General features: G+C 42.4%; 1 protein-coding gene across 1 annotated transcript in view; it reads left to right on the top strand.

The window, feature by feature from the left end:
- Positions 1–13,458, top strand: part of E2F7 (E2F transcription factor 7) — a 30,079-nt gene extending 16,621 nt beyond the window's left edge. Inside the window, exons 7-13 of the mRNA XM_029206143.1 lie at positions 1,275–1,409; positions 4,103–4,288; positions 4,798–4,870; positions 7,025–7,520; positions 8,643–8,898; positions 10,501–10,922; positions 13,033–13,458. Of these exons, the coding sequence (XP_029061976.1) occupies positions 1,275–1,409; positions 4,103–4,288; positions 4,798–4,870; positions 7,025–7,520; positions 8,643–8,898; positions 10,501–10,922; positions 13,033–13,203 (1,739 nt within the window). The 3' untranslated portion in view covers positions 13,204–13,458. The remainder of the gene's footprint in view (positions 1–1,274; positions 1,410–4,102; positions 4,289–4,797; positions 4,871–7,024; positions 7,521–8,642; positions 8,899–10,500; positions 10,923–13,032) is intronic.
- The last annotated feature ends 1,664 nt before the right edge of the window (positions 13,459–15,122 follow it).

Genomic DNA, 15,122 nt, shown 5'->3' with positions numbered 1-15,122 from the left:
TTCCCCGGCAGAGTGGATGGTAGAAGCAGAATGGCATCCCACAAATGCAGGTCAGGGAGGATGTAAGAGGCTTTGCATTTCTCTTTAGTATCGCTGCATCCAAGACGGAATGTCTGAGTTTTCTTTCCCTTCTTTCCTTGCCCCCTGCATACTCTTCTGATGGGTGGACATGAAAGTTGTCTACAGGTAAGAACCAGAGGAATGAGCAGGGTAGGGTATAGGGGTGGTGGGACATGGCTGCTGGACGAGGAAAGTGTTTCCAAGTTTCACACCCCGTGCATCTTCCTTTTCCATCAAACCTGGGTCCTGAGCCAAAGGCCCCTGGCTCCTGGTAGCTCATTCAAGCCCTGAGAAACCATGAGCTGAACATTCTCTAGCTTTTTTTTGTTTGTTTCCAGCTAGAAGTATAGCCACCCTGTGGGAGAAATGACTAGATAAAATCCAGCTCTATCAGGATTGGGAAGACTATGGCATCTGGGGTGAATGCTTGATGTTTCTGGTCGGTAATCAAAGCCCTTTGCTTGATCCTAGCCCTAAGTTCAAGTAGGTTTCCGACCTATACGTTGATTTCTTTAGTAGAACTTACTTTGTGGGCATCATCCTGCCTGTTTAATGTGTTACCACCCCTCTGAATTTCTCCCCCAATCCCTGTACTTTCACATGTCTCTCACAAAACCTCTTCAGGCTCAGGGAATGCCCATCCCACCCCTCCCCCGCTGGGTGGCCAGAACACTGGGATTAAAGGTGAGGCGCTGCCTGTCTTCAGCACAGTCATACCTCGTAACCTTGAGCCCTAGACAGTCTGTGTGCCCAGCAGTGCAGCCTCTCAGGAAGCTCTGGGGAATCCCTGTCATTTTCACAGCCTAGCTGCCTGATGGAGCAGGTGCCACCACCTCCTGCTGGAAGAAACTCCAGGCAAGCTTTTGACGAGCCACAGATCAGAATTACATTTCCTAAGCCTTTCATTACAGCCCATTTCCCTCTCTTGGTACGTTTGCAATCACAGCGATCCTGGCCTGTCACCAGGTTCCTCTTGTACGAGGTGTGAAGTTGTGGAAATGGGAGAACACAGTGACCTTCCCTTAGTAGTGTCATCAGATACATAAATCCTGGGTGATTTCACGCCGGAGCCACTGGTCTCTTCACGCTACCCCACTGCTCTCTGCTAGAGGCTTATATATGGTGGCTAGAAAGTGACCTGTCACATAAACTAAAACGTAATGGTGTTGCTGACCAATGTATGGCGTGACCGCAACTGTCTTTATATCTTCTAGCAAAGGTACGACGCCTCTATGACATAGCCAATGTTCTGACCAGCTTGGCACTGATAAAGAAAGTGCATGTAACAGAAGAGCGAGGCCGGAAACCCGCCTTCAAGTGGATTGGGCCTGTGGATTTCAGTTCCACTGGTAAGGCATGGTTTTGCTAGGGACCATTTTATGTATAATCCCCAGTTCCTTTTCCAAATCATACACCCACCACACAGTGAGACTGATCTTCACCTTCATTTCCCATCACCCACATCACATTCAAAATTAGACTAGTGACATCAGTCTTGGAACAATGAGCCTTAGTCTACAAATGGTTATGCTGGTTGGCTTACACACAGATAACTTAGAACCTGGCAGTTTCTGGAACTATTAAATCACAGCTCTTTTGCATTTTCCTGGAAGTTTGGGACTGAGGATTAAAAATGATACTTCATAAAAGAAAAATTTTTTCAATTTTTTTAAATGACACTTCTTTTGAACTCTGGTTGTTTCTGCATTAGCAGAATAAAACATTGTTTTTCTTTGAAATTCCAGATAATGTAAAAATTATATCAATTACTATCCCAAAACTAATATGTGGTAAGATGGCTTCTAAATATAGTATAGATGTAATGAACACCTTTTTTGTAATTTATTTAAAAAGTTGCTAATGTCATAATTTTACTAAATTAGAGCAAAAGAGGGTATTGTCTTCTGCTTACTTCAAAAGTAATATTTGCACAACCGGGGACTGGATCCTTCTGCGCCAGCTACTTTATGTATGGCTATGCTGCCTGGAAAAAAGCCATTAAAGTTATTTTTAAGTTACCTTTCCAATTTTAGTCTTAGTATAAATTCCGGCACTTAACCCAGGCTTATAAAAGATATAGCTCTCTACCTCATTTGTAACACATTATTCACTTAGGAACTAGATGAAACCACTTAAAATCAAGTCTAATTAATTCAACCCAGCAAGTACTTACTGCACGTGGACTATACAGGCATACTTCATTTTATCGCACTGTGCAGATACTGTGTTTTTCACAAATTGAACGTTTGTGGCAACCCTGCGTTGTCAGGTGATGCTTAGCATTTTTAGCAATAAAGTATTATTTTAACTAAGGTATGTACATTGTTTGTTTAGATGTGATGCTATTGCACACTACAATATAGTGTAAACCTAACTTTTATATGTACTGGGGAACCAAAAAATTCATGTGACTCGCTTTATTGCAGTGGTCTAGAACCAAACCCGCAATATCTCCGAGGTTTGCCTGTTCTAATGCCGTGAGAGATTCAAAGACATATGTGATACAGCCCCTGCCAGCGTGAAGTGTACAACTTTGCCACTTTCTATTCCTCTGCTTCTGGCTTCTCCCGGTCTTTTCACCTGTGAAGCTCTCTTCCCCCTTTCAACATAAAAATATTCTACTCAACCTTCAAGATGTCACTCAAACATCAGCTCTTGCATGAAGTTTTCTCTGATCACCCAGAGCAGAGTGTCTCATCTAAACGATTGCAGTTTAGCATCATGCTATTGTACTTGGTGATATTATGCTTTGTCCCCGCTGTACAATTTTGAGGGCAGACACAGTTTTTATTCGCCTTTGATTACACCCTGGTACCCACATCAGTGCTTTATGCACTTCAGTTGGTTAATGAGCGTCTACTGAAGGTGTATAATTAGCACACATTTGAAAATTAGATAACTCTTAAGCACTACACATGGCAGTACTGGCTCGGTAGGAATTCAGAGAGGATATGGGTTAAGTTCTTCCCAGTGATCTCTAAGGGATCACTGTCCTGATGTCCAGTGTCTTGAGAGCCATTGTTTTATATATTTTGTCCAATATTTTATTTGTTTCAGGAAGGAGGGTAGATATGATCCATTACTATCTTGACCCATTTTCTTCTTTTTGATTCTATAACTTCTGATTTTTTTTTTTTAACTTCGGATTTTCTAAACAGAACATCTGTTGGGGTTTTGTTATAAGAAAAAGAAAACTGTAAGGTGATTTTCTTTTTCAATATTTGTGTGTTTTAGAAAATGTAAGTCTAGCTGGGCCTTTCAGTTTATTAAATCAGTCTTATAATTTGAATGTACATGCTTTGAACTTACAAAAAAATAGCACAGATGAGCAGGGTAGGAATGACTATCTGAACAACAGGGGTCATTTCTTTGTAGAATATAGGCCTGGTTCTGTATAGAAATTTCTGTCCTGATTTCACACAGGCTTATTTAAGCATAAAATGTGCCTCCGAGGCCCAGCCTTCTATTATCCTCACTGTTCTGCAGCATATCAGCCGTGAAGTTTCTGCTGACCTTATTCCTTTGGTCACTTAGTAACTGAGCCTCCTACTGCATAAGAAAGAAATAATAAAGCATAATAATAGAAAACAGAGGTTCTTATACTCATTGCCCTAGGGCTGTGGCGTAAGAGGCTGAGCTCAATTAATGTTAAAATCTCTAAATCTGCACGTTCGGCTAAGTATGATTGGGTTTTTCTTGGATATCTCTGCCCAAAGAAAGCATCTAAAATGTCAGGTCCATTCTAATTTGGGTTATAGAACATCCTGTTCTACTTTTGTTGCAGTTTAGATAATTTTAGAATATATATGGATTCAGTCTTACTTTAAAGTCATCCACTAACTTTTAAAAAGGACTAGTACAATACATTGAAAGAAATTAGGGTTTGACACAAGGCTCATAAAATTCCTTTGATTGTCTTAGCTTTTAATTTATAGGGTAGCTCCATTACAATGACAGGTCCTCAAAGCCATATCTTAAAAAGGCTAAAATTATCCTGAATTATAGCTGTATAACAACACTACCAATTCTCTTATTTATTTAGATGAAGAAATAGTGGATGTTTCTGCATCTGTCCTACCAGAATTGAAAAGAGAAACATACGGCCACATTCAATTATGTGCAAAACAGAAGCTTGCTCGACATGGCTCCTTTAACTCAGATCAGGCTTCTGAGAGGATCCAGAGGAAAGTGAACTCAGAACCCAGCAGCCCTTACAGAGAAAAACAAGGTATCTGCCTTTACTTAATCCATGGAATCCATCAGTCACCATGTAATTGCAGCCCGACCCATGCACTGTCATTTTAAAGTGAGCTGACTCTAGGCTGTGCCTGTTTTATTCACTTACCTCAAGTGAAATGATTTGGGGGGGGGGGGGGCGGGTAAAAGAGTTGGTGACTTCAAGGTTATAAACATAGCCCCATGCCTGAAATTATTCTAGCCGGCCTTAAAAGATTGAAGATCATTTGGTTTGCCATGGTTGGCCTGTTTGATGCATCTCAGCAATTCATCAGACTTACAAAGCAATACTTGCTTTGTTTTGTTTTCTTACTAATCTTTGATGAGACCTGCATTCACCATTAACAGCTAGCTTCTGGACATTTCTCTATTTGAATCAAAACCAGAATGCATTTGAGATAGTCTTATAATCCCTGAGCTGTGAATAATGAATCCTGCTGTATATAATTGGTGTGTATAAGTCCCTTGCTATATTCACTAGACCTTCATTTTCCTTTTTAGGGTCAGGTGGCTACTCCTTAGAAATCGGAAGTCTGGCAGCTGTCTACAGACAGAAACTAGAAGACAATTCACAGTAAGTAGTCTTAAAAACTCCAAGTGTATTTTTTTCTATTTCCTAGTCTTAACTTTGACTAAATTGAAATGCCACCCATCAAAAGGTAAAATTTAACAGTCCTGCTCAAAAGTCAGTCGTTTGTTTATTAAGAATTTTGTAAGTTTCCCCCTTGTGCCCAACACTGTGCAGGATGTGGCATCAGGGACACAAAAGTATGAAAAATTTATTCCCCTAGGCCATGAAAGCTTACAAGGAAAAAGATAAATAAAAAGACAAATACAATGAGAAAAGACAAGTCACTACTAATGTGACACTGAGAAATGACACATCATAGTCCCATGAATCACTTTGTCATCATCGTAGCTAACGTTGTTTATGAACTACCAGGTACTATTCCTGAAGTTTTACGTGTATGATCTCATCTGATATCACAAAAACAACCTTTTGAGGTTGGTACTATTATCCTCATTTTACAGAGAGGAAACTGAAATCCAGAGAGGTTAAGTAACTTGCCCAAGGTCGCAATGCTATTAAGCGACAGAGCTGAATCAGATTTGGGGTCTGATTTTCAAGGAAATCATGTATTAGCAGAGGAAGCAGAGGAAATGCTAAAGCGAAGACAGGAGGGGTTTATAATGCCAGACATGGGAAGAAACAGATTGTTGAGCCAGGATCAGGGAGTGGAGGGGAAATAAACTGGTTAGTCTGGCCTTAATGATTTGTCCAAATAGGATCATGAAAGGAAGTATTTATAAGAAGAGCTTGGGATATTGGAGGTAAGTAGGTCAAGTTGGCAGAAAGCTTTGAAAGCCAAGTTGAAGAGTTTGGATTTATTAGATGGATGGTAAAGAGTTATTGTAGGTTCACTGGAGAAGACCATTCTGGCTGCTTTAAGCAGGTGGGCTTGGAATAGAGAAGGGCTTCAGATTAGGAGCTCATAGAATAGAGCATTCCTAGTCATTCTGGTCTGCTGTGGTGCTGGTCTGAGCCGTGTCAGCTGGGGATGGAAAGAAATGGAAAGCAGTATAAGACAGTGAGTCGGCAAGAGTCACTGAAGTAGAAAAGAGGCATCACAAAGAACACCTGGGTCTCAGGTGACGGTGATCTTACTGGTGGAGATGGGGAGGTTGAAGGTGAACGGCCAGAGGTAGGGCAGTGGGTGCGACCATCAGCGTGGGCACGTTGTTTCATGGAGCTGAGTGATAGCCATCACTTGTTCCGGGAGGCTGTGGTTGGAGAGCTTTACTCACCTCTGCAGCCCCGTGCACTCCGCTTATTCCCAGCACCAGAGGGGGCGAGAACGTGGGCAAAATTGCTCTCAGTGATTCCCTCACAGAGGTTTAGGGAAATCCCTGTTCTCTATTTACTAGTCCTTAAAGGAGTCTCAAAAGAGTCTTCCTCATCTACTTGCAAAATAATACTAAAAATATAAACATGCTTTCTAGTATTTGGAAATTTTTCTTTATAAAAGGCCCAGACATCGTTTATAATCTAGATTGAGGGGACTTAATTTTGAATGTGTGCTGCCTAAAAATTCTGTAGTAATATGCAGCAGAATGGGACAAGAATGACAGAAAATAATTTTGTAGATAAATTTATTTCCTCACTCACTGCCCACTTCATTTATCTCACAGAGGATTTGAGACAAACTAGGTATGTCCTTTAAATCAATGTCTGGCCTAGACTCTGTTATCTACCCAGGATCTCTCACAGTGACTGTGAGGCCCCACTGGGTGACCTTCAGTGGGTGGATTAGCCTCTGAGCTTGTTTTCCTCCCTAGTAAACGGGGGCAGGGGGGATGGATGAGAGTAGCTAGTGTTATAATAATTATGTGAAATTATTACCCTATTATGCTAGTCATCGTAGCATCTGTGTGCCTGGGAAGGGGTATGTGCTGGGTAGCTGATGGCTACTGGCTGTGGGAGAGGCAGGGGAGGAGCCTCTATTAGCCCTCACCTGAGATCCCCCTACCCCGCCCGTAACCGTCCATCCGGGTGATATGGTCATCTGCCTCTGGAGTCAGCTCACGGGCTCAGAGAGTGCGCTTTAACGGCACCCTGAGCAGTATTCTCTCACTCCTGCTTTGGTACATCTCTCTTTAGGAAAGCAAGAGTCGGGAGTTGGTAGAATGTGGTAACTGGATGGGTCCCACTCTGTTTCTTTTATTCCAGGGCAGAAGCTTTTGCCAATCAGAGAGCGATACTTCCGTCAAGCAGCCTGGAGGCCGCTGCTCCTTTCCCCGGCCTCTCTGTTGACTCAGAATACTGTGTTAATGCCTTGGCCCACCCAGTACTTTCCGTGGCTCCAACGGACTTGCAGGCCTTCTCTGCCCAGAATGGTCTGAACGGACAAGGAGGTGTCTCCCTCGCCTCTGCCACCTTGGACGCGGAGAGCCTGAAGCCAGCTCTGCTGGCTGGCCAGCCCCTGGTGTACGTGCCCTCCACCTCACTGTTCATGCTGTGTGGGAACCTGCAAGAGCCGCCGTCCCCGGGGTCAGGGTCAGAGAGGGACAGCAGGGGCTCGGAAGGCACAGCAGAGCGCTCAGCCACGCCCTCAGTTCAGAAGCGCCTAGGGGAGGAGAGGAAGCCCCAGGAGGAGGAAGAGCCGGCCACGAAGAGACAAAGCAGGGACTACGAAGACGGCCCCCTCTCCCTCGTCATGCCCAAGGTAAGGGGTTCCGGTGGACGTGCTAGCTGATTGGCCCGTCGACCCGTAGTTCCTTCCCAATAGAGACACGCAGATAAGCTACTGAGTCTGGAATAGGAAGCGGTGCATGTGTCACTTGTATAATTAAGCCCAGGACTGGCCGCCCCAAATAATCTTGCCATGAAGCAGTACTGTAACAAAAGTGATTTTTATAAAAATCACACTTTGCATAAAACGCTAAAAAGTATAAGGGGAAAAAAACCTACCCATGATCCCACCACATAGAGGCAATCACTGTCAACATGTTTGTATATTCTTTCCCAGTCTTTTTTGCTATACTTTTTTTTTTTTTTTTTTAAACACGTTGATGAAATAATCATCTTAATCCAGGGTGCACCTGGGGTCCACAGTCAAGAATGTAGGTGCCGTTTGGCCCTCAGTGTCTATGTCAGTGCTCGGGTCACTGCTCAGAGGGCCCGTTTCCCTAGCCACAAAATGAAAAGAACAAAACTCTGAGCTGTCCACAGTAGCCTTTCGGAGGTTAATGAGATATGACTGGTCAGACTCTCAGGAAGCAGAAGCACTCTCCCTGCCGCTGTTTGTAGAGGGTCAGGGAGGCACACCTCATGGAAATCAGTCCATTAATTAAGACCCTTCCTCCTCTATGCCTTCCTCCTGCCAGAATGAATTTTTCTAATTTTGTATCTAGCCTGGGGTTGCAAAACGGAAGGAAAAGACTGACTGGTATATCTATATATACGTGTCTTAGATAACCAAGACAGCTTTGGGTCAGCCCTGCAATTCTTATCAAGCCCTAAAAGCCTGCAGCATCAACACCCTTTATGTGTTCCAGCTCAGAAATTTATTTCGCAGTCTAAACACCATACCCAGTTTCCCATTATTAAAATCTCCATCGTTTCTGTGCTTAAGAAATCGTAAGCCTACAGAAGCGCATGACGTGACAGTGATCTTCAGGCCGTTCCTATAAATATGACAGAAACAACTGACATACACAAATCAGGGTGGCACACACCTGTGTCTGACCTTTTTGTTTATTTGTTAGCTATTTGGAGAAAGCTGTTATTATAATTTACTGCTGGGATTTTGACTTGCTTTTCTGGTTCCTGGTTGGGTTGTGCTTAGAAACCCTTAGATTCCACGGACATTGCCTCTTCCAAGACCGTGGATAAAAGGGGACCTGCACCCCATGAAGACATTCACATGAATGGACAACTTTCTGCTGCAAAGGAGGTTTCGGGGAAGGCTACAGCAGACTGCTTCATTTCTTCTGAGTGGGGAAATCCTTCTAGGAGTACAGAGATAGAAAAGCCTTCGAAAGAAAATGAAAGCACCAAAGAGCCCTCTTTGCTACAGTATCTTTACGTGCAGTCGCCAGCAGGTAAGGGGTGTCATGTCTTCGAGTCCCTTGGGGTACTCGGGTCATAAATTTGATGTTTGAATGTTTGTTCATGTCACCCGACCAAGCTGGTGCATTGATGAGCTGCCTCTGAGTCATTTCAGTCCTAGCCCCTTGCTTTCTCCATCGACGAAATGAAGGCAGAGGCTGCTTTCACTTTCACCAACCTCACGGATAAGGAGAAAACAGTTAGGGTGGGTAATTTATTTTTAACGCATTCAACTTTACTTGGTAAAAAGCACAACGTATTCAAAAGGTGATTCTGTTTTTATAATTCAGCTGAATCTGGCCGTGGTTCAGTTTAACAGTGTGAACGTCCTGGCCACCATGTGCAGCTCACATGCTGATCTCTTCAATATTCAGAGGTGCTGACATGTCCTTGTGGTCGAGTGCAGGGCTGGAGTGAGAGGGCTGGACATTAAAACCACTTACTATCCACGTGAACTTAAGTATTCAGCCCTCCTCATTGGTAAAACAGCAATAATAAGAGCACCTGCTTCATGGGGGTGCCATGAAAATTGGATGAAATTTAACAAGATAATACATCTAAAGCACTTAGAATAATAGTGCCTGACGCTTAGTAAGACTCAATAAATGCTCTTACTCTTGAAATAAAGCTGAAATATAACAGATACCTAATTTTTAAAATATGCATTGTGTACATGAGGCTGCTTTCTTGCAAAGAGACTTAAAGTGATTTTCTTCAATCCCTTGTTCCCGTCACAGGTTAGGTAGGTGTTTGTTATTTCTCATTTATCTAGAAAACATTCTTTATTCCTTTAGCAAATATTTTGTTAGGGCTTCGTCTAAGCACGCTACTCAGTGTTGCTGATACCTTAATAAATAAAAAAAACGGACCCGGCTTCTTCAGAATGAAAATGACAGCCCAGCATAGGGATCAGTAGCTTTTTCTGGGCCATGGGCCCTTGGACTCTATGGTGAAGGCTGTGGATTCCTCCTCAGGATGTTTACAAATGCAGAGAATTAAATACATAGGATTACAGAGGAAGCCAATTATATTGAAATCCAGTTAGAAAAGGAATTTTTTAAATTATAGTAATAAAAAGATCTGACAGCAAGTGCAAGCCTCTCATAACTTCAAAGTTGTGGGGACCGTTAGACTCTTAAGACATCTGCCATCGTGGTAACATTACATGAATACATCTGTGCTTTTTACTAGTGATAAATTCAAGGTACCGTTCATTCTGTTGTGATTTGTTGCCTGTGGTCTTAATTGAGGGAAATATAAATTTCTGTTAGAAGTTTTGTAAAAAGGAAGCTATCATTGTTCCCAACCAAGTTCACTTTCCTCCTCAATTTGGATTCAGTGGAGCTCATGTTAATAAAGTCTCTCAGGAGACTCAAGCATCCACCAAACTGTCACATAGGTAACTGTGGGAATTCAGCGGTGGCCACTGTGGCAAGGAGGCGGTGCGGGGCTGGGAGAGCACAGAGCGGGTGGCCAGGCTGCGGCGTGAGGGTTGATTGACAGTGGGCTCCCGTTTGAAAGGGCCCTGAGGGGCGGGAGCTTGGACGGTGTCTTCACATTGCCCTGACTTTCACCTTGTTCTGCTTCTGTTCCAGGACTAAATGGTTTCAGTGTGCTCTTATCTGGCAATCAGACCCCCCGTGCTGTGGGACCGTCTTCAGGTCAGCTGCCGCCGCTCAGTGTTCCATGCATGGTCTTGCCATCGCCGACGCTGGGCCCTTTTCCTGTTCTCTATTCACCCACGATGCCCGGGCCGGTGTCCTCTGCTTCCAGTGCTCTCCCAAGCACGGGACCTGTGAATCTCGGCTTGCCTGGCCTTGGATCAACAGCTCACCTCCTCATCGGCCCTGCTGCCCTGGTTAATCCAAAGTCATCGACACTCCCCTCCACAGATGCTCAGCTTCAGGGTCCACACTCACTTAACCTGAGTCCGGTGATGTCAAGATCACACAGCATCATCCAGCCCGAGTCCCCCGTTTACGGAGGACATCCAGCCTCTGTGGTACAATTACAACAGGTGAGTCCCGAAGGTTCATTTCAGCTCCGCACAAGAAGGAGCATCACTCCGTGATAGCATTTGCCTGCGTTTAATCAGATTTTAGCCAAACAACCGTAGGACAGGGGTGCTACATCAGATTCTACCTGGCTTCCATTGTAGACCCAGAGGTTTCTGCTTATTTCATAAAGCATGGAGACAGAAGGTGGGAGATCCTGTGCTTTAGAGGCAAAACTCGTTTTAGGTGTCACTCTGTTTCTTAGACTCAGGAGGAACTTATTTGAAGCATAGTCATGGGGATTTGTGACGCATGCTGAATATTCAGGTGATTTCTCCAAGCTCTTATTTCATTAGGTCAATAACGGAGACCGTCCTGAATTTTAATTGTGCAGCTATAGAAACAATCCAGGGAAACGAAAGTCTTGATACTAGCTCAAAGATTTTTAGCGTCTATCATTTCATAAAATGCATTGTTTAGGAGGCAATGGCTATATGTTAATATATCCATTGTTTCCTTGATGTGTATATATATACATATTCAAAATAGATACAGATGTACATAGATAAATGTCTGTAATCGATATAAATTAATCAGTGCTTTATTTGCCTCCCCCAACTCCATCTGTAGGTCAGTCAGTGAGCATTTGTTGAATTCCTGTTATTCATTAGGCATCGTTCAGAGTAATTATTTCTCTCCCAGAGAAAGAGTTACGTTGTGACCAAAAGTATTTTAGATAAGTAATTCAGGGGCTCAAAAGTTTGTTAGACATTGAAAGATACATGTTAGTTTTTAAACAAGGCGATTATAATATAGCATATGCTTCTTGATCACCAGTTACGTGCAAGGCACTGACCTAGGCAGTAAAGATGTAACAGTAAACAGGATAATGGTCCCTGCCCTTTTAGGGCACATTAAAGGGATAAATATGTAACATGAGAGGATAAATATTAGCAAGTAAACACAAAGAGCAAAGACACATGCACATACTACTTGCCTGGCATGATCTAAAGTGCTTTATTAATCTCATCTCCTTTAATTGTTGCAACCCTGCTAAGTTGGTACTTTTATCATCCCCATTTACGGATGAAGAAACTGAGGGACAGACTGGTTAAGTAATTTGCCCGAGGTCACACAGCTAGTTATGGCAGAGCCCAAACCCTGGCTGCAGGTGTCAGTGCCACACTTGTGACCTCTTCGCTAGGCTGCCTTTCTGCACACAGAATAAATCAGCTAATTTCCAACTGTGGTAAGTGTTGTGAAGGAGATACATTGGAGGAGTGTGACAGAAAAGCAAAGAGGATGGAATACCTGCGTTGGGGATCACAGCGACACGGGTCAAGAGGGGGCTCCTACACTGTTAGTGGGAATGTAAGTTGGTGTAGCCACTATGGAAGACAGTGTGGAGATTCCTCAGAAAACTAAAAATAGAGTTGCCATAGGATCCTGCAATCCCACTCCTGGGCATATATCCAGACAAAACTATAATTCAGAAAGATACGTGCACCCCTATGTTCATAGCAGCACTATTCACAATAGCCAAGACCTGGAAACAACCTAAATGTCCATGGATAAGAAGATGTGGTACATATATACAGTGGAATACTACTCAGCCATAAAAAAAGAATGAAATAATGCCATTTATAGCAACGTGGATTTAACTAGAGATGATCATACTCAGTGAAGTAAGTCAGAAAGAGAAAGACAAATACCATATGATATCACTTATATGTGGAATCTAAAATATGGCACAAATGAACCTATCTACAAAATAGAAACAGACTCACAGACATAGAGAACAGACTGGTGGTTGCCAAGGGGGAGGCAGGACTGGGAGTGTGGAATCAGTGGATGTAAACTGTTATATGTAGGATAGATAAACAACAAGGTCCTACTGTAGAGCACAGGGAATTATATTCAATATCCTGCGATAAACCATAATGGAAAACAATATAAAAAATGAACATCTATGTGTATAACTGAGTCACTTTGCTCTACAGCAGAGGTTGGCACAATATTGTAAATCAACTCTACTTCAATTAAAAAAAGAGGGGGCTTCCAGTTCAGAGACTGGGTACAATTTGACTTCACTTCTGTTTTTATGTACTCTTTTTTGTTCCTTCTCTATTTTAGTCACCAGTTCCAGTGACCCCCAAGAGCATCCGACGCACACATCGAGAGACATTTTTCAAGACGCCTGGCAGCCTCGGGGACCCTGTCCTTAGGAGAAGAGAAAGGAATCAGTCACGAAACACCAGCTCAGCACAGAGGAGGCTCGAAATCCCCAGCGGCGGGGCCGACTAACCTGACGCTTTGCCCAGCAGGGGTGGGATGGAGGTGCCTGAATTTCCCTGTGTTACAGGTCATGTCCTAATGGTGAACAGAAGCTAGAATGCAAACCATCTGGTCTTCAGCATGCATCCTTCCTCTCTCCTGCATCCCCTGGTTCTAATGTTAACTATCCATCTTCAGGAAGCATCTATTTTCCTGAAAGTAATTGTTCCTAATCGTGCATTTCTTACCAGTTAGAGTCCAGACTCTGTTCGTGGTGTCACAGTGGAAGCACCAACTGACTGTTGTGGTTTTCATTCAAGAATCATCTTGTTGCTGGAAGGAGATCTGAACAGCCTCCTGGAGCCTTGTGGTTTTTCTAAAGTGGGGGAGGCCCGTCTAGCACTTAACTGGGTTGAGCGTTCTTGACGTGTATTCCCACTCACCCCGAGTAGATCTGTGGTGAGAGAAACTTCCTTTCTGCAGTTTGAAAAAGCTACTGCTTCCTTCGGCTTCATCAGGAAGCCAACTTCAGTTTGAATCCTATGGTATTATTTATTTTTTTCCTGAAGTGGGATTTAGTGCAAAAAGTTTACAACGACAGCAAAACACATGTTTTTCAGGGTATGACGACTTGAATGTTTGTACTTTTTTCCTATAATTTGCCCTGCACTTACTTTACAACCTAGTAATAATGTGGATAAGTGTATATACATGACGGAATGTCAAGACCAAAATAACTGTGAAGACACACCTTGCTATAATGAACTGTGCTAACCTGAGCTGGGCCTGAGAATTAAGATGAACTCTAGCAGCCAGATAGCTGCTTCTCAATAACTGTGTGAACAGTGAGGTTTTACTGTTCGTTTGTAAAAAAAAAAAAAAAAAAAATCCTACTATGTTCAGTTTCCTTCACTACATGCCCTCGTGTTTTAATTTAAATGTTAACTGTAGAACGTCAGGTATGGGATGTCTTCTAGCAATTGCTGTTTATTGAATAAATCAGGATGGTAGAAAGGAATTATATGGAAAATTGGAACCTAGTTGGGACCTTTTAGTAGAATTCTGAAGAGTGACAGCGTAGAAATTGATGTAGGACAATAGGTGATACTTTATTTTCTTTTACTTTTTTTTCTTCATGTTGGGAAGAATAAGAGGGAAAACGGACACATTGATGTTCAGAATCCAAGAATATTCAAATCAGAGTTATTTTTCCTAGAACTGCAAAATAAGAACAGAGAGTGCAGGGGATCGTTGTTCTAGCATAAATATAATTCTGGAAACTTACCAGTATCCCTTTGTTAAACCATATTACTTTAGGGTTTCATTAAGTAGCCAAACTAGATCTTTGTATGCCTAGATGTATTATTTACCTCATCGTCTCTTCAGAGTAAATGGCTTCCTCCTTCCCTCCCTCCCTCCCTCCTCCCTCCCTTCATTTTTCCCTCCTTTCCTTCATTCCTTCCTTTCTTTATTCCTCTCTCCTTTTTTATACTTCTTAGCTGTGGAATCTTGGTGTAGGATTTTATTTTTATTTTTTGGACCCAAGAAAATGTTATATGAAAGAATAAAGATATTAATTTAAGAGACTCTGGGAGTCTGAATAAAGTAGCTTTATATTAACTACAGGATAATATTAGCCTTATCACCCCCACAGGATTTTTGAAAACTTGAGGTAGGTAGCAAGATTAAATAAATTTGCTATTATATAAAATTTTTATCAACACTAAACTTTTAAAGTTTACAAGATGATATTCTTTCCGCCTTGTTCACAAGACTGTGAACGCTCTAGAGTTTAATTCTCTAGAGTTAAACTGATAAACAATGTGATTCTCATCATCAGCTAATCTAATTGCATGGTAACGATTACCCTGAACTAATACGATGGGTTCCCTATCGAAATAAAAATATGCCTTTTTCAAGTAGATTATGAGACACGTGGCATATAAATC

Source organism: Monodon monoceros, unplaced genomic scaffold (genome assembly GCF_005190385.1).
Source record: "Monodon monoceros isolate NGI ecotype Baffin Bay Population unplaced genomic scaffold, NGI_Narwhal_1 Super_Scaffold_6, whole genome shotgun sequence".
Lineage (NCBI taxonomy): Eukaryota > Metazoa > Chordata > Mammalia > Artiodactyla > Monodontidae > Monodon > Monodon monoceros.
This window is presented reverse-complemented; position numbering and strand designations above follow the sequence as displayed.